The following is a 24330-nucleotide window of genomic DNA, read 5'->3' on the forward strand; positions in this document are numbered from 1 at the left end:
AGTAGTGTCGGGTCTGCCTGCACTTTGCGTTGACAGTGGCTAGAACTTGGTGTGAACATGTGTGTTCGTGTTTGCAAAGAGCCCAGAAACTTCAGAGAGCTCAACTGAAGCCACACCAAGGTTCCAGGACCTGAGGGGAACCACTTGGGGAACAGGAACTCAATCCAGTAGAGGCCAGCAAGGCCCAGGCAGGGCCAGTTGCAGGTCCAGCAGCATGTCAGCTGGGTAGTTGCAGGGAGCCTCTGGAGCTTGTTACGTCCCTATAGTGCAGAACAGGAGGTCAGCTGGCTGACTCTTGGAGCTTCTTCAGCCTGGGATGAAGAGTGTATGTCCAATATTCCTTCTCAGCAAGCAGGGCAGCAGGCAGCAGACAACAGAGCAGCAGAATAGCAGATTGTCAGTCCTTCTGGTAGCAAAGCATCACAGCAGTCCTTCTTTTGTATCCACAGGTCAAGGAGTGTACTAAAGAGTTGGTGTCTGAGGTTCAATATTTATAACTTGTGTCTTCTTTAAAGTGGGAAAAACTTATAAAGGATTCCCTTTAAGTGCCTAGGTTTCCTGCTTCTCTGCCCAGCTCCAGACTAACTACAGAGGGCATGCAGTTCTTTGTAGGAAGAGAGGACGCAGCCTATCAGGTGCAAGTGGGGCTGTGCCTACCATAGCACCACATTCTGCCAGTGATGGCCCATTCAGGCACACCTAGGCTCTACATTGTGTGTGGTTGTCTAGGAGTAATATACAAAGACCAACTGCCAACTAAAGCCAGTCATGTGAGCCAGAGACATGCTGTATGTACTAAATGTCTAAGGCAGGAAATTACAACTTTGTAAAAGTGGCATTTTCTAAAATTGTAACCAAAAATACAACGCCAGCATAAGAGGATTTTCCATTTCAATTCTAAAGAGGAATCCAAATGTGAACTGTTTACCTGTTCCTGTTTGGAAGTTACAGCTTATTAAATGTAATAAGGCAACTTCAATGTTGTCTTATGGGAGAAGCAGGACATGCAGTAGTAAAAAACGAATTTAGGAGTGTTTCACTACCAGGACCAGTGATACTTAAAATGGCTTTTCCAACCTCATAAGTAGATTGCACCCTGCCCTGTGGCTGTTTATGACCTACCCTATGGGTGACTTATATGTATTTAAAAGGCAGGTGTGAGCTTGGAAAATGGTTTATTTCTGTCGGCCCGAAATGTCAGTTTAAAACTGCACACACAGGCTTTAATGGCAGGCCTGAGGCATGGTTAAAGTTCGACTTAAATGGGTGGCACAATAATACAAGCTCACTAGTAGCATTTAATTTACAGGCCCTGGGTGCATGTAGTACCACTTTACTAGGGGCTTACAAGTACCTAAATGTGCTATTTGGGTAGAAGATAAGTACATTTTACCTGCTTAGAGGAAAGAGCGCTTTAGCACTGGTTAGCAGTGGTAAAGTGCAGAGTCCAAAGGCCAACAAAAACAAATTCAGCAAAAAAGTAGAGGTTAAAGGCAAACATTTGAGGTTGACCCTGGAGAGATGGCCAGGTCCAACAAAGGGGGTGTCAGTTGTACATTCATATGGGTAGGATTTTCCAGTACACTATTTTAATTAGTTGTTTGAAGGCAAAGAAAGGGGTGGTGTGAGTCTATGAGCTCAAAAAGTGTTCCAAATGTTGAGGGTGTTACAATTTTTCTAAAAGAGTGAAATACAGAAAGATCTTTAATTTTTACATCATCGATTTTGTGAGTCTCCATAATTGGATAGATTTTGTGTAGGTAAGGTTTTGTGGGTATTGCATACATTTCTTATGGTGCATATGGCATCAACTGGTAGCCATTTGAGGAAAACAAGAAAAAGGGGTAATAAGTTTACTTTTTTGTGTTGGCTAGAAATCTTGTGCAGCATGTAGATCAACTCTCAAAAGGGTAGTCTACTTTCGGGGTGATCACCATGGAAGGCACAGCCGCAGTCAAGATAATAAATTACCAGAACATCAAATGCTGATTTAGACTTAAGGCAGAGAATATATGCATTCATTGTTTTTTGTGTTGCTTTTGATGTTGAACTCTTGCAGATTAAACAATGGTTTGCATGTCAAGGAATTAATTTTCTTGGACAATGTTAAAGAGGAAGGCAAGACTAGAAATGTGGTGGTAGTTCTCAACCATAGCGAATCCAAGCTATATTTTTAGGGTGTGGTTTGTCACATGTACCCTTGAGACATTAAGGCCCCTTTTGAAGTGATAAGTGTAATTAGTGATACTCTCTGGCAGTCAGCTGCAATGGGCCTGAAGGCAATTGAGTTCCTAATGTACACAATGCAAACTAGTCAGTCACTCATATATGAGACAATATTGTTTAAGGAGTCTGGCAATTAGTAGCTTTATTGTTTTAATGATATACAGAACTATAATTCGGTAAAAGTAAATAACAGCAATACTTTTCTACTGAGGGGCTCCAAGTGAATACCATAGATAAGAGCAAAGATGGAGTTATCTGTAATGTCGCTTAAAGCCCGAGGTGAAAAACAATCCAGTTATTCACTGCTTACCCATTAAGATTGAATTCCATGTATGAGCCCCAAAAATTACATGCCACTGCTTAAAACCGCTACACAGAGGAGGTAATTTGGGGGCGGATACCTAACATGGCCTCTCTTCGTTGTCCCTCATTTAAAAAAAACTTGCCTTCTTCAACTCAACCCCACCTGCACCTTCGTTTGAGCATTGTCTCTCCCTTCCCTCCCAAAGCTGTATTATCTGTTTTCTATCAGAGTGTAGGACCAGCCTTATGAAAGCATCTTGGATGTATTTTGTTTCCCACTGTTGCTACATTATCGAAATGAATAACTAGATTTAGAATCTGGTACGCACACTAGTGGTGCTCTGTGACAGCCATACATAACAACACAAATAATCATAAGATAAACAGTAATAATCACAACAATTTCATTGTGGTAGTATTTTTATGTGCACACCTGTTTGATACTCCATTCATTTGTTTTATATTGTACTGGTATTTGTATGGCACTTTCTGTACTCCTTGGGAGGAGTAAAGCACTTTAACAAACTATTGATTAGCTAGTCAGTTCAGTTCAGTTCAGTAAGCTTTATTCGGATTGTGTAGCAACCATAAAAGCACAGACACTATAATCCAATTACAGATACATAAAAGCAGCAGATATACATATAAAATCAATGAAATTCAATTATAAAAATGCAATCTCAATTAATAAATACATTAAAAAACCATACTTTTTCTAGCTTGAATTGATTTTAAAATAAATGTTGCAGCATAAAAACAGATCTCGGGCTCTCTAAGTGTAAACAATAGGCTCATAGCAGCATTGGTAGTTATAACATTATATTTTTTAAACAAAGGTTTTAGGTAAACAATTCTACAGTTCCGGTACAGGTCACATAAAAGTAGAAAGTGCATGGTGCTCTGCTTAGTATGCTCATCACATGGGCATGGGGTGACTGGTCGCTCTTTCATTACGGGGAATGCTACTAGATGATGAACAAGGCTTAATCTCATCCTTGTTAAAACAAAGCAGTGAGACGGTCTTGTAACTAGTGATAGGTAACTTTGAAAGCCATCAAAATCTATATGTGAATGGTAGAGCTGATATGTAGTTTGTTTCCCCATGATTCTCATCCTGCACTCCTTCTTGTGAGACAAAAAAGTGTTCTTTAACTCCTGTTTGGACAAGCCTAACACATTCATTGGATTGTCCAAGATCATAAGCTTGAATAAATCTCTGTTAACATTTGCTATATATTTTAGCCAAGAGATCTTAAAACAATTGTCCAGTCGCAGATAGTCCTTGATAATTGATTGAGTAAATATTGCCTCCTCTTTAGACCAAATCGATCTCCAGAGCAATAGGGATCTCAGTGCGATCAAATCTGACAAGTAGTTGAGCCCCACTTCACAATGGATTAACTCGGAGGATGCTGATGCAGGCAGGCACAGAAGCTTTTTTTTAAAAAGAGTTGTCCTCTACTTGTAGTACTTGACTGGAATAGTAACACCCTACACCTGCGCCATATAGTGCTATGGAGGCGCATCTAGCTTTATAGATATATGTCATGTCTTTAATACGATGGTCCCCTAGTTTGGAAGAAAACCTAAAGACCCCATGCGCACTTTTTGACATTTTAACCCGGACATTTGACATTTCGCGTGACCATTTACCGTCACCAGTAAAGGTTAGCCCCAGGTAACCAAAATTGTCGACAGATTCCACTCTTTCTCCATCTATAAAAAAAGATTTCATTTTCCTGTGTTTTATACCACAAACCATTGTATATGTTTTAGCTTTGTTTATCAACAACTTCCTCCCGTTAATAAAATCTGCGAACCCATCTATTAGTCACTGGAGGCCTACTGGTGTTCTAGATAAAAGCACAGCATCATCTGCATAAAGTAGAACCAGTACGTCCTGGCCCTCTGCTTGGGGAGCATCCACCTGTATCAACTTAAGAACTGTGTCTACTTCGTTAATAAACAAGGTAAAAAGCAAAGGTGCTAGGACGCAGCCTTGGCGGATGCCACGTTTAACCTTAAAATTGGGAGTACATTCACCCTGTTGGCCATAGCGGACTCTAGTCGATAATTTCCTGTATAACCTTGCAAGAAAGTAAATGATAGGTTCTGGGGCACCAAGGTTAAGTGGAACAGGCCAGAGTATACCATGGTTCACTAAATCAAAGGCGCTGCTAAGATCAGCGAAGCATAAAAAGAGGCCCCCTTGTTTGGCATATGTATTTTTTCCAATTAAAAGCTCTAAATTAATACACTGTTCTAACGTACCCAGCCCCTTTCTAAAACCATATTGAGCTTGTGATAAAATCCCGTTATCCGCAGCCCACTCTTCCAATCTTACTAATAAAACCCTACTCATCACTTTTACTGATGAGTCTAGTAGGGAAATTGGCCGGTAATTCTTGGCTTCCGATGTATTCCCCTTTTAATAAATGGGGATAATAACTGATTGACCCCAAGTCATGGGAACTCCCTCTGTAACTGCAGCATTAAAAACTCTAGTGAGTATCGGGCCCCATAGTTCTGGCACCGTCTTATAGACATCTATGGGTACACCATCCGCTCCCGGCGCTTTTCCGCCTTAGCTATCTCTAATTCATAGCTCAACCTCATCAAGGGTGATATTTAGGGGGATAATGGGCCATTTGCTGGGGTTTGTTAAAGCCTCAGAAACTTCATCACATGGATTAAAAATGCTAGAAAAATATATCAACCATTCCTCACAACTAACATGGCACAAAAGTTCAGGATAAGATTCATTTTTAAGAAATGTCGAATTAACAGTTTCCCAGAACAACTTGTTGTTAGAAGTACCCGCAGCCATCGAACGTTTATCCCATGCCTCCTCTTGGAGCTCCCTCTTCCTCTGTTTTAGGGCTAGTTTGTAATCTGATATTAGGTTTAGAACTAACGCTTTGTCCCTGGGTCTGCTGGAGAGTGCTTGTTTTCACTGGTTCAGCGAGTTGGTACAGGTGTGGTTAAACCAACCCCTATTCTATGTATGCTTCCTACTCAGTGGTGCGGTCAATATCTTATTTTTAGTATCATTAATTTTACTAAAATGAATTAACATCGTAGCCGGTTCAACCTCCATTTCAAGACTGTCATATATGTCCTTACCACATTTCCAAAACAACATTTTTTTTTATTTTACTGAATTAGTACCTTTCCACCTGATTCTGGTACCGTTTGGTCTATACGGGATAATATTATCAATAACCATTTCTTGTATCACAAATTTATTGCCCCACACAACCATTGGCATAATAATACAATTGTGGTCACTAAGTAACAATTCGGCAATCCATGGGGTAGAACATAGATGTACAATGTTTGCAGATACTAAAACAAGATCAATTGTGGTATTAGCATTTCTACCAGTGAAGGTTGGTATCTCCCTCCAGTACCCATCCTGTGCGCAATGCATTATATCAAGGTCATATTTTGCAAAAACTGTATTTAAGGTATCACCATAGATGTTATGCGGGAAGCGTATACAATCATTCACTTCATCACTCCTAAACCCACAAACTTTAGTCATAGACAGTGTGCACATTGGGGTATTAAAATCTCCGACCCATATTATAGCAAGGTTTGTATTTACTGCTGTAAACAAATTATCTATTTCCTTCTCTAATTCAATAACTGTATTATGAAAAGTTGAGTCAAAGATATTATTATAAAAGTTTATTAGTAGGACATCCCTGCCGCCATTATGATGCAGCCACAATATCTGCGAGTGGTGTCCTACTTTGATTACCCTTTTGACTACCAAAGGCAATTTATTTGACAGAAGGATTAACAGCCCACCCTTCGCTCTGCCACCCATAGAGGGTGTGGCTAATAGATCATAGGAAGTAAACCCTTCAAAATAAACATGTTCTGTATTCCAAGTTTCTTGTAGACAAATGATGTCATGTTTATTAATAAAATCCACCCAGCCCAACGTGTCCTTTTTACTTGCCAGTCCGGCTATATTCCAAGTAGCGATAATATAGCCGTTAACTGTGAAATTCCCTGTACTATCAATAAATTGTTCACTCATGCACTTGCTAACGTCTCCCTCACAAGTAAGGAGATTCAATACGGGCCGGTTCATTACTTTTTCCGTGGATTTCCCTTTGTTTCCATCTGAATGAACCTCTGTACTGTCCTCTTTCTCCCTGTTTAATGAGTATGAAACAAGCTGGTTTATAACCTTAGGTAGAAGCTTAGGCGAGATTAAATTAGGCTCAACAATGTCAAGTACACTTTTCCTATCAGCCCTATTCCCGCCGACCCGATTCCTTCAGGTCCCACCTCCCCAACGGGTAGACGGGTGGTACTCTGTTAATCATCATCTTCAAGAGTTCTGAGTGCTTGAAATCAGTTAAATGTAGGTAATGCGTAGTATGGCTGCGCTGACACTGTCGGGTTAGTTCTACATAACTCCCGATTTCCTCCACTATTGGGTATAGGCCTTAGGTGTCTATAAAAAAAGCCTAGAGGTAAGAGAGATACATTAGAATCATTGTGTGATGTTGCGACCGCTCTTTCCAGGGAAGTCCTAGCCCAATTGGGGTTCCTAAAGTTAATAATTACTCAATTACCTTGCGATGTCTTTCTTAAGGGTCCAATCCATTTCCTCTTCTGGTTAAGAGTATCTGGTCAGCGAGATCCACTGGGTAACCACAATTCTTATTTAACCAGTGCACCACTTTATTTTTTAGAGTATATTCCATCTCCTTTTGGCCAGGCTCAAGTTGGGGTACATTCATCAAAACTGCCACATATGGGCAGAATTCTGGGGACAGGTTTATTGACACACCAGTTCTTCCCTCTTGTACCCCCTTTTCCCTTAATTTAGTAGGGGCCTGGATCAACTCTGCCTTTTCAATCATGTCCCCTCACTGGTGCAGGATTGATTACTCGTAGTCGCTTTCTGTCTAGGGCCTGTTGGAATCGTGTTGGCACCTGTTTTGGGCACTTTCGGATTGCTTCCTTGGCCCCCACAGTCCCTATTATCCCTATTGTTGGTGTTTAGGGTACTGGTTAATGTGTTAGCAGCAGTTATTCCTTGTTGTAGTTGTTCATGTTGTTGTCTCTGTTTCCTATTCGCATTCTTTCTTGAGTTTTCACTAATAAATTTTAATAATCTGCTAAATTTAACAACTTCTCCATTAAGATTTTCTAATTTATCGTGGAGTGGTTTAATTGATGCTTCTAGTTTTTCGGTTAAGAGGACTATGATATGATTAATTTGTACATCCGGCAAAGGCCCTATATCAGGGATTTTTTCCAGTGCCTTGACAGTAGTATTCGGTAGTGGGCCTTTTTTACTTTTACTAATAGTCCCAGTTTTTACTTGACTTTTTCTACAACCCCATTCCTTTTCGATGTAGGTGAACCACTTGGTGAATGCAATTGTGGCGCGTCAGATAATGCAAGTAAATCTGTATCAAGGTTCCCAGTACTCACAATTATCGGGGGTAATTTCTTGCTTGTTACTTGGGGCGATCTCAGCTACATTCTGTTGCATCCCACAATCTAACCCAGCTATTTCGTCTATCACCGTACCTGCACCTAGTGAAAGGCGGCGTTCCGCCCTATCTATTTCTTCATTAATGGCGCTAACCCCCCCGTACTAAGTAGGAATCGATGGTGGTACATTATGGGTCAACTGCAGCTTTATGGGTTTTTTGTAGTTTGCAATTCGACATCCTGCTATTTACTACTGTATCACTGTGTCCTCAAAATAAAAGGGATATGGGGCAAGGTGTAAAAAAATGCCCAGTACAAAGCATGCAGTGTGCAAAACTGTAAAGTGCAAAACTGCACAGTGCAAGCAATGTAAAGTGCAAATCGTGCAAAAGTGCTTAAGAATGCCAAAAAAGTGCAGGATGCAATATACAAGTTCAGGTACCGCAGAACCGGGGATAATAAAAGGGCTAGGTACCAATACAATCAATAAAATCAATTCAAAAGAACCATTAATTCATACTAATATGCATCATTTGCAAACAATTCGATACACAGGAAATAAAATATAATATGCTACACATATCCTAGCTAAATCTTATAGTGCCTTTCTTTCAGATTTATCCAGAATTAAAACTTTAAGTGTCGCAGTCAATAAAAAAGAAAGGATTAATACTGCCAGATTAAGAAGGATATGTTCCTTCACTAATTATCTTACCGCCTTTCTGCTCTTCAGTGCTATTTATACAGCGGGCATTCAGATCATTCTACAATTGTTGAATATTCTTAGCCAATATCCAGACCCAAGGGCTCCCAGTCAAAGTTTTTTTAAAGGCCAAATAGGGTGGCCCTGCCCTGCCATGGTCTGATGAGGACGAGCGCAGATGGGCCCGCACTTGGCCCGGGCTTTGGCCGGGCGTGGCTCGGGCATGCCCATGCGAGTCCCTGGCTGCAGAAGCCCGCCGGTGGTGAAGAGCGCCTCCTGGCGCTGCTGGCGATGACAAGCATGAAGCAAGGAGCGGAGGAGCCTGGGAAGTGGAGTCCGTCCGACCCGCTGAGTGTGGCTCTCTCACCCCGTATGGCCCGGGAGCTGGAGCGTCCCGCGCTGCGGGAGCCCGCTGGTGGTTAAGAGCGCCTCCGGGCGCTGCTGGCGATGACGAGCAGGAAGCAAGGAGTGGAGGAGCCTGGGAAGTGGAGTCTGTCCGACCCGCTGAGCGTGGCTCTCTCACCCCGTATGGCTCGGTAGCTAGTCATTCTGCATGTATTACTGATATAGTTAGTGCTTTATGAGTTACATCATTCAACTGTAACCAATTAATCTAAGAGAGAGGTTCTCTACAAAACCCTGTTAATGCACAAATAAATTAAAGAATAAATAGCTAACAGAAATATGCCAGTATTTGCAGGTATGTTGGCATTGATTTTCCCACATGATATTTTAAACATGTAATCTGCAGCCTCACTAAATCCTAAAGCTGTGACATCATCTGAGGGTCAGATGCTGAGATTTTTTAACAATCTTCACTTACACTTTCGAATCCTGGTTGGTCCATGCAGTTTTTCAGCCATCCTAATAGATGACACCGCTAACCAACGTTGAGCTTGAAAGATAAAAATCTCACCAGGTATGAAGCTGCGGTATGGTTGCGGCAAGCAATCTACAAAATCCGGCCCTACACCATGAAATTGCAACAAGAATGATTACCTAGAAATCACTCTGCAGCATGGACTTCCTAAATAGTCTTCCAAAAAACAAGAGGACAGGGTCGGATTGGGATCAAAAAATGTCCCAGACACTCCAAAAAAGGATGCCCATAGTTGCGGATAGGATATTTTTTCAAAACACTGCTTCAGTGTTTTAAGTGTTATAAAAAGACGGAGAGGGGTCTCTATAAAAGAGGCATGCTTTATAAACTTCACCAATATAAAAAAAATGCAAATGTTTACGGATTAGTTCACAATGGTGAACCACACCTGAATGTAAGCAAAGCCACTTCTGTTCAAACGCCCCCCCCCAATCACCCCACTCCTCCTCAATCTGCATACACTAGTGGGCCGGTGTTCCGGGGAGACCAAACCGACGGGGGAGCTCATCTAGTTAGAACACCTGCCCACCGAGAAACCGGTAATGAGACCTACGTCCAGTTGGTAAAAGGGGAGTAATGTAGGCCCATCTTCCTCTGGAAAGGCCGCTCAAGCTCCACGGGGCCGCTGGCGGCATCTGAACAGCACAGATTACCCAAATCGGCCGCCCCGGTGGCAAAAAAGGCGGCCCGCAGCTGGAGCTCGGACACGGGCCCATTGCCTAAGTGCCCCGTTACCAACCCGACCCTGCCACAGGACATTTTTCAAGATGGTAACATGAGAACATGGGCATCTAGGGTGCCACTGGGGGCCCCACTAAATAAAATCCATGCACACTGACAAAAGTCTTGGTTTGTGATTTAAATGTTAATCATTTACTGGTATTAATTAATGTGGCCGTAATGACGGAGCAGCTTTTAGGGAACTGCTGTGAGCTTCTTGGACCCAAGATAAGAAGAGATAGCAGTAACATCTTCCGCCCATGCTATCGAGTTAATCATAAACCATTGATCTAAGTGGCAAGTTGACCCCCTTCTGCCTTTGTCAGGCCTATAAAAGGATAGCGCGGCAGGCATCCTTGCATTTTCCCCTTTCTGCACACATTGCCATCGCCGACAACAGCGAACATGGGGAAGGGCTTCTACGTGAGTAAGCTGCTGGCTGGGGTGGCCATCGCCTTCACCCTGGCTGCCGTGGCCACCATCATAGCCCTGGCGGTACTCTACGCTGAGGAGAAGTCCAAAAATGTCACATCCGACCCCCCTGCGCCAAGCCCTACCACGGCGCCCTCCCCTGGAACAACGCCTGCAGGCCACACAGCCACTGCCACAACCGGTTCGCAACAGAACCCCCCCTGGAAACAGTACAGACTGCCCAAAACGCTGGCCCCACAGCATTATGAGGTGACGCTGCAGCCCTACCTCGAGAAGAACGGTCAGGACCTTTATATTTTTAAAGGCAAAAGCACGGTGCTGTTCTCGTGCGTAACTGAGACGAACCATATCCTCATACATAGCAAGAAACTGAACTACACGAACGACGGCTCCGCGTTTTCCCTGAAGACAGCTGATGGTTCTGCCCCGCCAGCCATAACACGAACGTGGCTCGAGGTTCTGACTGAGTACCTGGTGGTGGAGCTAGACGGAAATCTAGCGGCTGGCAAACAGTATTTATTTCACACCGAGTTCACGGGAGAGCTGGCTGATGACCTGGCCGGCTTCTACAGGAGCGAATATATGGAAGGCAACGAAACCAGGTAGGAACGGCACCAGGCTTCACTTTGTAAACCACCAGAGCAAGGAAGCGCGTGCGAAAGTGAGAGGGAAGGGAAGGGGAAAGCGAGAAAAGATATAGTCCGGGGAGATGAAACGGAGGCAGAGAAGTTGAAATCGGGTCAGATAGAGAGAACAGTGCACCGTGGAATTGGGTGAAAGCAGGGAACCAATGAGCGAATAGAAAAAGTCTGCGAGGGGGACAGGAATAAATATCATACATCTGCATTTACTAACTCCTGCAGTAACTAAGTACTGTGTTCAGGGCGTTTTGAGTGGGATAAAAAAACAAGCATTTACAATGCAATGGTCTCGGCAATATTCTAGGTAGAGCTATTGGTATTGCTCATTATTTTTTATCATTTTTGTATCCCTAAATAAATGGCATTGTCATTTCTATTGGAATTAGGTTTTTTTATGCATATGTGATACCTATTGCATTAGCAGAGAGAGAGTGAGGTAGTGAGATAGAGAGAGAGAGAGTGAGGTATTGAAATAGAGAGTGAGGTAGTGAGAGAGAGTGAGGTAGATAGAGAGTGAGGTAGTGAAAGAGTGAGTTAGTGAGTGAGGTATTTTCTGACTTAGTGAGATAGAAACAGTGAGTGATGTTGTGAGATAGAGAAAGATTGAGGTAGTGAAAGAGAGAGTGAGGTAATGAGGGATGTTGCGAGGTATTAAGATAGAAACAGAGAGTGATGTAGTGAAGTAGTGAGATAGAGTGAGGTAGTGAAAGAGTGAGTGTAAGTGACTTAGTGTATTTGAGAGAGAGAGTGAGGTAGTGAGATAGAGAGAGTGAATTTGTGAGTTAGAAAGAGAGAGTGAACTTGCGAGGTAGTGAGAGAGTGATGTAGTGAAGTTTTGAGAGAGTGTGTTGTGATATAGTGAGGTAGTGAGAGTGTGATAGAAATAGATAGTGATGTAGTGATAGAGAGTGAGGTAGTGAGATAGAGAGAGAGTGAAGTTTCTAAGTAGTGTGTTAGAGTGAGAGATAGTTACTGTGGCAGTGATATTGTGTTGCTGTGAGAAAGAGAGAGTTGAGTAGTGACTTAGAGAGTGAGGTAGAGAGTTAGTGAAAGAGAGTGTAGTATAGTGAGAGATAGTGAGGTAGTGAGAGATAGTGAGGTAGTGAGAGAGAGAGTTAGGGAGAGGGAGTGACGTAGTGAGAGAGCCAACCCCACACACATACAGAACCACCCACACAGAGTCACACACATAAAAAGTGTATCCCCCAGACATACATACAGAGCCACACCTACAGAGTCAGCCAGACACAGATAGAGCTATCCACACAAATATTCAGAGGTACAGACATCCACATACAGAGCCACTGACTTACACATACAGAGCTAGCTAGAGACATAGAGTCACCTAACACATACCGAGCTAGCCACATAAAGATACTGAGCCATCTATACACACAGAGGCACCTATGCACTTTTTGAGCTACACATACACTGAGCCACACACATGCACAGCTACACACATAGAACCACACACACACAGCCACACATACATACACAGAGCCACATACACACACACACAGAGCCACACACCCACATACAGAACCACACACCCACATACAGAACCACACACCCACATAGAGAGCCACACACACACATAGAGAGCCACACACACACACACAGATCTAGACACATACACATTGATCTTGGGAGCCAAAGCAGAAGTGGCACCCACTTCACCTCCTGTTAATGTTAACTGGCCTCTTTGTTGCTTATGGCTGTCCTTGCGTGTGAAACTGGGCATTAGGTAAGAGGTGGAGAGAATGACTGTATATACCTGTACCCAAGGAACACTTTATTTAAGAAATAGCCTACATCAGGAAGGAGATGTAAAGCTTCTACACCGAGCGTTCAAATTCCACTCCTGTAGAAATAATAAAATGAACCCAACTCCTATAGGAACAAAGCAGACAACTTACCGTCTGGGTGGGATGAAATAGGTGCTCACAACAATTCATTTTAAAACCTTACCTCTTTCATCAATTGACCATAGAGCGAGTTAGTTATACTACACTAAAAAGGTCTAATATTGCTACTCAATTTGCAAAGCAGAATAATAAACTCTTCAACTATGCTCATTTTTTAACCACGTCAAAGGAGGGTCCAAAAGCTGTGATAAGATTTTCTCAAGCGTTAAGAATTTCACCTTGCTCTTAGCCACTGTCAACATCATCGCTGCATCCCAACAACTGTCAACCTATCCAACTGCTTCCATAGAAAAATCATAACCATCTACAGCAACTTCCCACACCAACCCAACCCCAGAGAACTTGTTGCTAACCTACCCACCACCAACCAAGATGGCCACCTGACTGAATGGACAACCCTCACCAGAAACAACAGCGACAATCCTGCAGACCATCCACTCAGGGGCCCCAACGGACCCATGCCCCCATTACATCTACAACCGGGAAAATCACCAATCAGCATCACCCTGACCCACCTCATCAACACCTCCATCATGGCGGCCACTTTTCCGGGTTAAATGGAAACTTGCAGAAATCAAAGCGATACTCAAGTAGTCCACATCCGACCCATACCAATTGAGTAACTACTGATCCAACTCCCTGCTCCTGTAGCCAGACAAAGTGCTTGAGAAAGCCATCAAAAGCAACTCACCTCCAACTAGAACATCTTCCAGACAACACTCAACCAGGATACAGAAGGAACCACGGCACCGAAACAGCACTCATCGTGGCCACTGACAACATTCGAATCATCCCGAACCGAGGAGAAACATCCAACCTCATCCTGCTTGACCTCTCCGCTGCCTTCAACACCATCTCCCCTTACACCCTCATCAGAAGACTCCATGAGACTGACATACAAGGATCTACTCTCAAATGGGTATGTTTCTTCCTCACAGAAAAAACCCAAAGGGTCAGTCTGTCACCTTTCACATCAAAGACCAAGACCAAGATATGCGGAATCCCACAGGGATCGTCCCTCAGCCCCACCCTTCTCAACATGTACATGACATCGCACGCCAACATAGTCTGATTACAAGACATCACCGTCATCGTCCAACACACCCGATCCCTGATGGACAAGACAACCAAGACCAACTTCACGAACTGCATGACCATGGTAGAAGACTAGATGCTAACCAACTGCCTGCAGGCTAAACTCCAACAACTGGTCTTTAGCAACAAGACCTCCCCTTGGGAGTCCACAAGGCAGCTATTGGAGCTAGGACTAACAGCCAAACCCACAGACCGTACTAGAATTCTAGGGATATTCCTAGATGACAAGATGAACATGACGGCTCAAGTCAACGCAATGTGTACCTTCTGCTTCTACCTCCTATACATGCTATGAAAGATCTTCAAATGGTTGTCTCATAACACCAGACGGACTCTCACGCAAGCACTCATCAGAAGACTTGACTACGGCACACCTTTCTATGCCAGAATCGCCAAACTCCTGCGAAGACTCCAAACCATCCAGAACACTGCTGCAAGACTGATACTCGACCTCCCACGCCACACCCACATCAAACTGCACCTCAAGAAGTTTCACTGGCTCCCCATTCACAAATGCAGTCAATTCAAACTTCTCACGCACAAATACAAAGTCATACAAAACACAGGACCAGAATACCTGAACAGCCACATTTTCACCAACCTACCAAACTGTTACGCTCTTCATCACCCAACACATCAGAGCCTCCTCCTCACTTTTCAAGTTCAGCAAGAAATTGAGGCCTGGATCTTCATATAAGCACCTTGGGGACCTCACACCTACAACTCTTTCCAAGAGCCAGGATACCCTCTTGGATGATTAGTTCGCTATACAAATTAATATAACATACCCTTTCCAGCTGTATCCCTAATACTGGTCACGTCCATGCTACTATCCTTTACAAAAAGACAGTGCGACCTGCCCTTCCACATAACGAGTCCATGCACCTATTGCTCGCCGTGTAAAACAATCAACCATTTTCAGTCCACAGCTCTATATTCCCAAAACCTACGCCGGTTAGGCCCTTCTCAAAGCCTGCTCCAAACCTACCCCTGCTGCAAGCATCTTTGAAGATCTATGTGTCGGCTGAGACTGGTAGTGTGGGGGCTCCGCACACACGTGTCAAAAGCCTCCTGTCAAAGCCTAGCCTCTGATTAGCACAACGCCCATCCAGCACACTAGGGTCAGCCTGGGGGAACGTGAGTTCCGGGAACCATGGGGCAAAGGGACCACCAGACTAACTCCACATGCGTGGGAGACTCATCACAGGGTTAGAGATCTCAGGCTGCCAGATGTCGGTAGAGACACTTACTCCACTCATTTTATTTTTTAACAAGGCACTACTTGGAGAAGGGGATTTATCAAGCCTAAAGGGAGATGGCAAGAACCCAGGAGAACCCAAGACTTACAAAGTACAGACACCCATAATTTGGTACAAAGTAACATCTCTGCGGATTGAGGTTAGGAGATTTACCTAAAAGGGGGCCGGCACGTGTCTCCTCCACAGCAAGGTCTGTCCAATGGAAGTAGAAGCAGGGTGGCAGAGAAGTAAGGCATCGTTACATGGAGAATGTCTCCCAGAGGGTCTAGCCGAGTAACCAAGCAAGGCGTCACCGCGGGAGGAGTCCAAAGAAGTAAGGTATCGTTACATGGAGAATGTCTCCCAGAGGGTCTAGCCGAGTAACCAAGCAAGGTGTCCCCGCGGGAGGAGCACAAGTTGTTTCCCCGTGGGGTTGCGAGCTGTCAGCACTCACCTCCTCGCTCTTGAGCACTTCCTTAAACTCGCGCTTGATCCTCTGCACGGCGATATTGGCCATGTCTGGAGCCGGGCTCCCCCTCTCGCCCCTCCTCCTGCTCGCTATGGCACGGTTGCCGCTGTCCGTCCCGTGCACGGTGCAGTGTGCGGGGCCTGGTTCCGCCGCTCTATTTTCCGCCCGACTACTATTCAGCCGCCAAAATGGCGACCGTGCCGCGCATGCGTACTGCTACATGTCACAATGACACTCATGTGCGGCGTCTCCACCCGTTCAGTCAGGGGGCGGCCCAGACTGGGAGGGAGGTGCTTACACAGGAGAGGGGGGGGGTCCTACGAAGTCAAACCGGTGAAGGGATTTGTGATGGCGGATGTCGCCGGTGGAGAACTCTAGGCCTTTCTTTCGGGGCTTCTGATAGCGCATCACAATAGGGCTGGTAGCAGGTCTGTTGTCGGGCCGTGGTAGAAGCCCCGCTGCACAGTAGGCCCATTCCCCATTCCATTAGACTCGTCCTGGTCGTTAAAAAAGAAGCGAGTTAAAGAGTGCGTATATGAGGGCCAGCCCGGCCAGGTTTGCATCATTACCGTTGCTTTGGAAAGACGTTATAATATGAAAAGTAAAAGTGTAAAAATGCTGCTTTTATTTCACTTTGGAAAATGGGTTGACTTATTCAATGTGCAAAACGCAACGTGCAACCATTACCTGCCTCCGGGCAATCGAAAAGAACACATTTAATTTGCCAAACGTTTCAAATGGGAAGGAGGTTGGAGGTTTTATGACATTGCACTACTACTTGTGTTGAAACTTTCTACCAAGCTGTATTGCACTGATATTTCGGAGTCGTGCAGTAGTTTCCACCGTAATCATGCTTAGAAAAGCGAAAGGTGGCTTGTGCTTGCCAACGCGTAATTTCTCACGGCTGGCGTGGCACGAGAATTTTAAAGAAATAAATGCAGGCTAACAATCCTGAAGTAGTCCAGCTTTTATAAGGACTGACCCGCATAAAAAACTGAAAACATGCCATGTCACCTCTTTTGGGTAGAGGTTCCATACATGCAAACATTTTAGAACAAGCACACCACTGCCTTTCTCCGAGGCGAAGCAGAAATGCCTCGGAGAAACGCAGCGGCGTTTTCAGATTCAGGGGCGTGTTTCTTTTTCTCTCCTCTTGCCATTGGCTGGAGGAGAGAAAAACACGCCTGAGAAAGGGCGTGGCTAAAAAGTGGAAAGAACAGCACGGAACACGTCCCCGAATCTGAAAAAGACGGGCCTATTTGGAGGGACGGCTCTCTCCTCCAATGGCTGGCCTCCGTTTAGGAACCCAGCCAATGGAGGAGAAGCAAAAAGAGAGGCGGGCTAAATAGCCACTCTAAGAAACATTAAATCTCCGGACTTCCGGTTCTGCCTTCGGCAGACCGGACGGTCCCGAGACCTAAAAACTGGGGGGTCTCTCAAAGGGGCGTGGCCAATGCCATTAAGGGCGTGGCTTAAAGCATATAAGCTAAAAATCTGTGCCTAGCATAGTTATCCAGCAGGCTTGTATTTTGCTGTTTCTGTCATTTCATCCAGAAATATGATACAAGAAGCAACATCATACCTGCAAGTCAGGACTATTGGCTTTGTCAATAGTTGTTAGTTTCATAAGATAATAAGATAAATAAGCAGCAACTATGGCTTGTATATAATATTGAAAGAGCTTCCACTTAAAGGCCTGGTGACACCACGACAATGTTGCTGTTCTTGAGTTTCAAAAAGAGAAGTGAAATCCAGAGAGAAAATGACTCTTTAAAGGATTTCCCTTCTCCTACAACGCCGCTCACTTGGTATGAGGTCATGTCGCAACTTCTTTCCTAGTGACTGGGAAGTAAGCAGTGTGAGCAGGCGCACATCGATGTGCCTGCTGTCACTGCAGTCCCACAAAAACAAACTTTATCAGGACACAAAACAGAGCCCGATAGAGACCCGCTCCTTTAAAAAACTGCTGGTGCTGAGCACCGATGAGATCCGGCCCACTCAAAGCCCTGACTGTGTTCATATACACTGTTACTCTATATTTTATGTGGTGTCTGACAAGCAGTATATGAAAGCACCCCAAAATACTCCAGTGAACCTGGTGATACAACTCATGAGAGCCTGAACGTTATTTCAATCACACTCCAAAAGCATTTTAAAGTGGCACGCGTGGCTGAATGGACTACTATTACAGAGTCCGAGTCACAAAGCTCTGCTTGGAAATGTTGGAAGTTTTCTCATATGCCTACTCATCAATTTGAAGCAGATATCTGACTACTTTTTGGGAATTGCAAAAACAACAATTGATGGACAGAATGCAGAACAATGTCATACATTCACCCCAGTACAGAGATCTGGGCCTAAATCCATCGTTTTTTTGCTCACCATGCCATTCCAGTTTGAACCCAGCCATATGCAAATCAGTCTTGACCCTGTGCCTCATGGGAACAGTCCAGCCCGAACTGCCAAGCCAGGTCCTCCCTGGACTGGAAACAAGCATCCTAGAACCGGTTTCGGGGTTTCACCCCTCTTCAGCCAGGATAGCTTGATTCCAGTGGCATGGAGAGCACGGGACTCACGTCTGAGCATACCCGTCCCACTCGGGGTGACAAATGCAAAAACAACAATTGATGGACAGAATGCAGAACAATGTCATACATTCACCCCAGTACAGAGATCTGGGCCTAAATCCATCCTTTTTGGGAATTCACAAGAAATCCCAGCAGTAGTACTAGTGAAAACTTTACTCATATGTCTCTGTTCGTGCTCTTCCTCAATTTCAAAATGTACATAGGTGAAATTGTCATTGGATGAAAAATCATTATGAATAAATGACTCAAAAATATGTATTGGCACAGTTAAGTTACTTTTGCTTCTAAAGAGAAACTATTTTCCCTCTGTGGAGAAACCACTTTTCCTATATTTCCGGAATTATGGAACACTCCCATCCGTTTTCTACAGTGGAAAGCTGTATTCCTGTGTTTTCCAGGGGTTGTTTCACATAGGTTTAAAAGATGGGAAACTACCTAAAAGATGTTTTTGAATACCAAACAAATGTATGCATTACTGACAGTCCTCTGCATTTGTGGGGCACAACAGTGAAATGCCGCCTTTCACAGAGCTAACCATAAACCTGTCATAGTAGTAACATAATCCTTTTGCATGAGGACATTTATACCATTAAAGACGTTTTTGTGCACAGAAGCTACATTTAGACGCACAAAGCAACTGAGCAAATTGATACCACTAAGCTTGAGTTGATTCAATAAAACGTACAGGATGAGTCACTGCCTAAAATGGATATGAGAGTATCAATAAACCTATGAGTTTGGGTCTTAATCAGTGTTACAGAAAGGTCCCGCTAAAATGCCCGAATATTCATCCCTACCCGTAGTGCATCAAGTGACGTTTAATTTGTAAAATACAGCCAGTCCTAATTCTATGAATCCAGATTGTGAATTTGCACTTTAAAATTATGGTTTTCGCACCTAATTGAATAGAAGAGAAGAGAAGCCTTCTCTGTGGAATGTACTTTGCCGTGACTATACCATAAACACATATTCAGAACATGTCAGTAATTGCCAGAAAAAAGGACCATCAGAAACAGTCTATGTATGTAGAAGGAATAATACCCAATGCTAAACTCACACCAATGCACTCTTACTACCCCAAAATAAGAATTTGGATCATTATAATATTGTCGATTTGGAAAAAAAGAATATTAACAATTACATATAAAGTACATATCTGATTATGCATGTCCTATGACTGTCCACTGCCTGCCCATAGAAATTGTGCAGTTGATGCCCCTCAAATTACCTCACTAAAACCTAAGTGAAGTGTCCCCATTGTTAGCTTATTATTGTATGGAATATTTGTTCACATATCAGTTAGGTTTCTCGCTCACCCATTGCTGTACCTCTCCCCCCAGTAGACTCTCAGATCAAGATGAATAATAGTTAAATACTATAGCAACACCTAAACTTTATTTCTGACAAATGTGTCTGTGGTCAACATCTCAAAAGAAAGGAGGAAATGCCCCGGTTACTTAACGGTAATCTTCATTACTCCGAGTTAGTCTTCCTCGCCACATGACTAACGAAGTGAGCTTCAGCTCCACACCAGAACCCTCCAAAGCAAAAGTTAGCCTCCCATGCCTTTCCTCCCTTCCCAATATGGCTGACCCATACACTCCATGACCACTATAAGAGGCGGGCCGGCCCAACCCCAAAGCCTGAATCTACCAAGCCAAAACATGAAGCCGATAGCCAGACAGGGACGGGAACTCATGTGGCGAGGAAGACTAACTCGGAGTAATGAAGATTCCCGGTAATTAACCAGGGCATCACCTCCTCGTTAGTCCTCCTCGCCACATGACTAATGAAGTGAGCACATACCCAAGCCAAAAAGGCTTCATGGTACACAAGAAACCACCACCAAGGCGGAAACAGGTAACCAAAACAACTTTAATCCATTGTGTAAAGAAACAACAGAATAAAAATACAGTCCAAACAAGGGACAAATCAAGGGATGGCAGAACCCGCACTCAGAACAGCTCCTGCAAAATCCCCAGGAGGAGAGCCCCCCAGGAGCACCCGGTAGTGTTCCACAAACATGTGGAGAGAAGACCTCGTTGCCGCCCGCCAAATCTCCTCAGTGGACACACCCTTAAATGAGGCTCAAGACACAGAGTCACTCCGGGTGGAACGACCCTGGACAACCCCCGGAGGTCAGAACCCTGGGAGTCATACGCCAGCAGGATAGCCTACTTTAGCCAGCGACTCAGAGTAGACACAGAAGGTTTGTGACCAGAACGCACCGGACCAAAGGTCACAAACAAACTGTCACACTGACAAAAAGAGGAGGTGCAGGCCAAGTAAATCTCCACAGCACGACGGGCATCCAGCAATGACAGGGGGACACCCACCGCCAGGGAAAAGGAAGGCAAGGACACCTCACGAGAGCGGTTAGCCAGGGATGGAATCTTAGGCAGAAGGCGGGGATCATGGCGCAGGACCAGCCGGTCCGGCAAGACCCTCAAGAAGGACCCCAGCTCGCCCATGCGGCCAGCCGAGACAATGGCGACCAAGAAAACCACCTTGAAGTTGAAGAATTTCGGATCCACCGAATGAAGGGGCTCAAAGGGGGGACCCTGCAGAGCCCGCAGGACCAAGGGAAGATCCCAAGGAGGGGCCAGGAACACCGCCCAAGGCCGCCGTAGAGAAAAGCTAGCGAGCCACCAAGGAATCCAGCTGGTCCAGGTCCGGACTGCGGAAGACCCACAGGGCAGCCCACTGAGCCCTCAGAGTGGAGGTAGCCAACCCCAGGGAAAAACCCTCCACCAGGAAATCCAGAACCCTCATGGGGTCCCCAGACGCCGGGTCAGAACCCAGCAGACCGCACCAACGGGAAAAGGAGTGACAGGAATAGGACAGCAAGGTCGAAGACCTCCGGGAACCCTGCAAAAAATAAACCACCCCCGGGGAACACCCCTGGAACAACAAGGTCACCCGCTCAACAGCCAAGCCTGCAGATAGAGCCGGTGCAACACCGCCCCGGGAAGAGGAGGCCCCCGCAAGGGGAACGGGTGATCCGGAATCGGCCAACAGGTCCGAACCAACAGCTCGCCCATGAGAGGATACCAGGAGCGGCGCACCCAACCGGGAATCACCAAGAGCACCAGGGCCCGGTCCAATCGGATCTTGCAGAGGACCCGAGGAATCAAGGGAAAAGGGGGAAAGGCATAAAGTAGACCCCGAGGCCAAGGGAAAGCCAGAGCATCCACCCTCCAAACCCCCGGACACGGATGGAGAGCGCAGAAGCAGGGCCAACTCCGCAAACAAGTCCACCTGGGGAAGGCCAAACCGGTCCACCAGACGCCGAAAGACCGCCGGCGACCGGGAGAGGGCACTCAACGGAGTGAACACCCGACTGAGATGGTCCGCCACCACATTCTCCGACCCCGGGAGATAGACTGCCCTGAGCGACAAGACAGCCCCCTCCGCCCAGGACAACAGTTTCCGGGACGGCAACCACAGGGAGCGCACCCGGCAACCCCCCTGGTGGTTGATGTAACACCTCACCACCTGGTTGTCCTTCTGAACCAAAACATGATGACCCCAGAGAGAGGCAGCAAATTCCCGGCAAGCCAGCAGGACCACCTTCATCTCGCGGTAGTTTGAGGAGCAGTGGGACAGAAGAGGACCTCATTGACCCTGAACCGACCAGGACCCCAAGGTCGCCCCCCAGCCGAGGTGACTGGCATCGGTCGTGACCACCCGGGATGGGGAGATCAGAAAGGGAAGACCCTCTGAGAGATGGGACGCCACAAGCCACCAGCCCAGGTCGGACCGGATCTGGGGGGACACCCGAACCGAAACTTCATAGTCCTCGGAGCAGGGGTCCCAGAGAGCCAGGAGGTGACTGACCAAGGGGTACAGGTGGAGGCGAGCCCAGGGGAGAACATTGATGGTGGCAGACATTTACCCCTGAACCCTCAACCACAGACTCACAGGAGCAGAGTCCCGCCCCTGAAGAGCCCCCGGATCCTGTCACAAGACGTTGTGGCTTTCCAGGGGTAAGAACACCTTCCCCCAGAGCATGTCCAAACGGCCCCCAATGAAGACCAAGTCCTGGGTGAGATCTAAGTGGGACTTCCGCAGGTTGATCAGGAAACCGTGGGCAGAAAGGACTTTGCAGACCCTCTGAACGTGTAGCCTCCCCTTTGAAAAAGAAGAAGCAGAAATTAATCAGTCATCCAGGTATGGTAAAACCCCGATCCCCTCCCGGTGAAGAATGCCCACCAAGGGCGCCAGAATCTTGGTGAACACCCTCGGGACAGACGATAAACCAAAAGGGAGTACCTGGAACTGGTAGTGGCAGGCCCCCACGCAGAACCTGAGGAAAGGCTGAGAAGACAGGTGGACCGGCGCATGGAGGTAGGCATCCAATTGGTCCAGAGAAGCCACCACCTCCCCCTGGACTAGCAGCAGCAGAATCTCCTGCAGAGAAAGCATCTTGAACTTAGTGTGAGGAATGAACGAATTCACCCACATTAAGTCCAAGACAGGCCGAAAATCCCCAGACACCTTCCTTACCAGGAACAGGATGGGGTAGACGCCGAAGCCCCTCTGAGACGGAGGAACAGGCCGGATGGCCCCCTTCATGAGCAGGTCCTGGATGCCAGCGAGCAAGGCCGCCTGTTTGACCGGAGAGAGGAAGGCAGCGGGGTAGCGCGGAAGGCGTCTGGAGGAGGGGAACTGAAGGAGATGGAGAGACCCTCCCTTACGATCCGAAGAACCCAAAGGTCCGAGACAGAGGACTCCCACGCCGGAAGGAAGAGGCGGAGTCGGCCGCCCACCGGGAACCCACCCGACGGGGCCAGAAGATAGTCAGGACTTGGGAGCAGAGGTGGAAGCAGCAGGCTGAGACCGGGATTTGGAGAAGAAGGGGGCGCCCCAGCCGCGACCCCTACCTCGAAAGGGCGCTCTGCCCCTGGGAGCGGACAAGGTGGAAAATGCCCTCTTGCAGCTTCCGGTCCTCAGCCGACTTCTTGACCATGTCCTCAAGGGAAGACCCGAAGAGCTTTGGCCCGGAAAACGGGATCTTCATCAGTAAAGCCTTCTGGGCAGACTCCGCCTTCCAGTTGCGCAACCAAATCTGCCGCTGGGCCTGCATAGCAGCACCACCAGCAGCAGCCGAGGCCCCCAAGGTGTCGAAGGAGATGTCCGACAGGAGCCGAGTCTGCTGCTCCATAAGCGCCAAGGTAGGAACCACATCTGCCCCTTGGCCCAACAGCTCCGCCAAGGACAGGAAATTCTTCAACAAGGACTGCACCATGTAAGACAGGTAGGCAGAGGCACAAATGGAAAAACTGGCCGCCGAATAAGCCCGCTTGGCCGCGGCCTCCATCCGCCTGTCAACGGGGTCCGAGGGAGAGGCGTCCTCGGAAATGATGGAACCCTGCGAGGAAAGCCCCGCCATCAGAGAGTCCACCTTCACAGAGGGAGGGAAATCCGTGGCAAAGTCCTGGATGGTGTAGCGCTTCGCCAGGTACCTTTGGGAAGGCCTGCTTGTCAATACCCATCCATTCCCCCTCCAACACCTTCTTAATGGAAGAAAGAAGTGGCAGAGACTCTGGTTCCTTACGCTGGTATTGTAAGAAAAAGTCCTCCGAGAGCTCCGCAGCCGCCAGAGCAGGAAAAGCCAAGTTCTGTTTGATGTGCAGGAGAACATCCC

The 24330-nt window shown here is 46.3% G+C and overlaps 1 protein-coding gene across 1 annotated transcript in view; it reads left to right on the forward strand.

Annotated features, from left to right (window-relative positions):
- Positions 1 to 10616: 10616 nt before the first annotated feature.
- The window catches only part of LOC146860507 (aminopeptidase Ey-like), a 188991-nt gene continuing 175277 nt past the window's right edge, over positions 10617 to 24330 (forward strand). The window contains exon 1 of the mRNA XM_085644419.1: positions 10617 to 11329. Coding sequence (XP_085500545.1) covers positions 10701 to 11329 — 629 coding nt within the window. The 5' untranslated portion in view covers positions 10617 to 10700. The remainder of the gene's footprint in view (positions 11330 to 24330) is intronic.

This window comes from Triturus cristatus, chromosome 3_1 (assembly GCF_964204655.1).
Source record: "Triturus cristatus chromosome 3_1, aTriCri1.1, whole genome shotgun sequence".
NCBI classification, from domain to species: domain Eukaryota; kingdom Metazoa; phylum Chordata; class Amphibia; order Caudata; family Salamandridae; genus Triturus; species Triturus cristatus.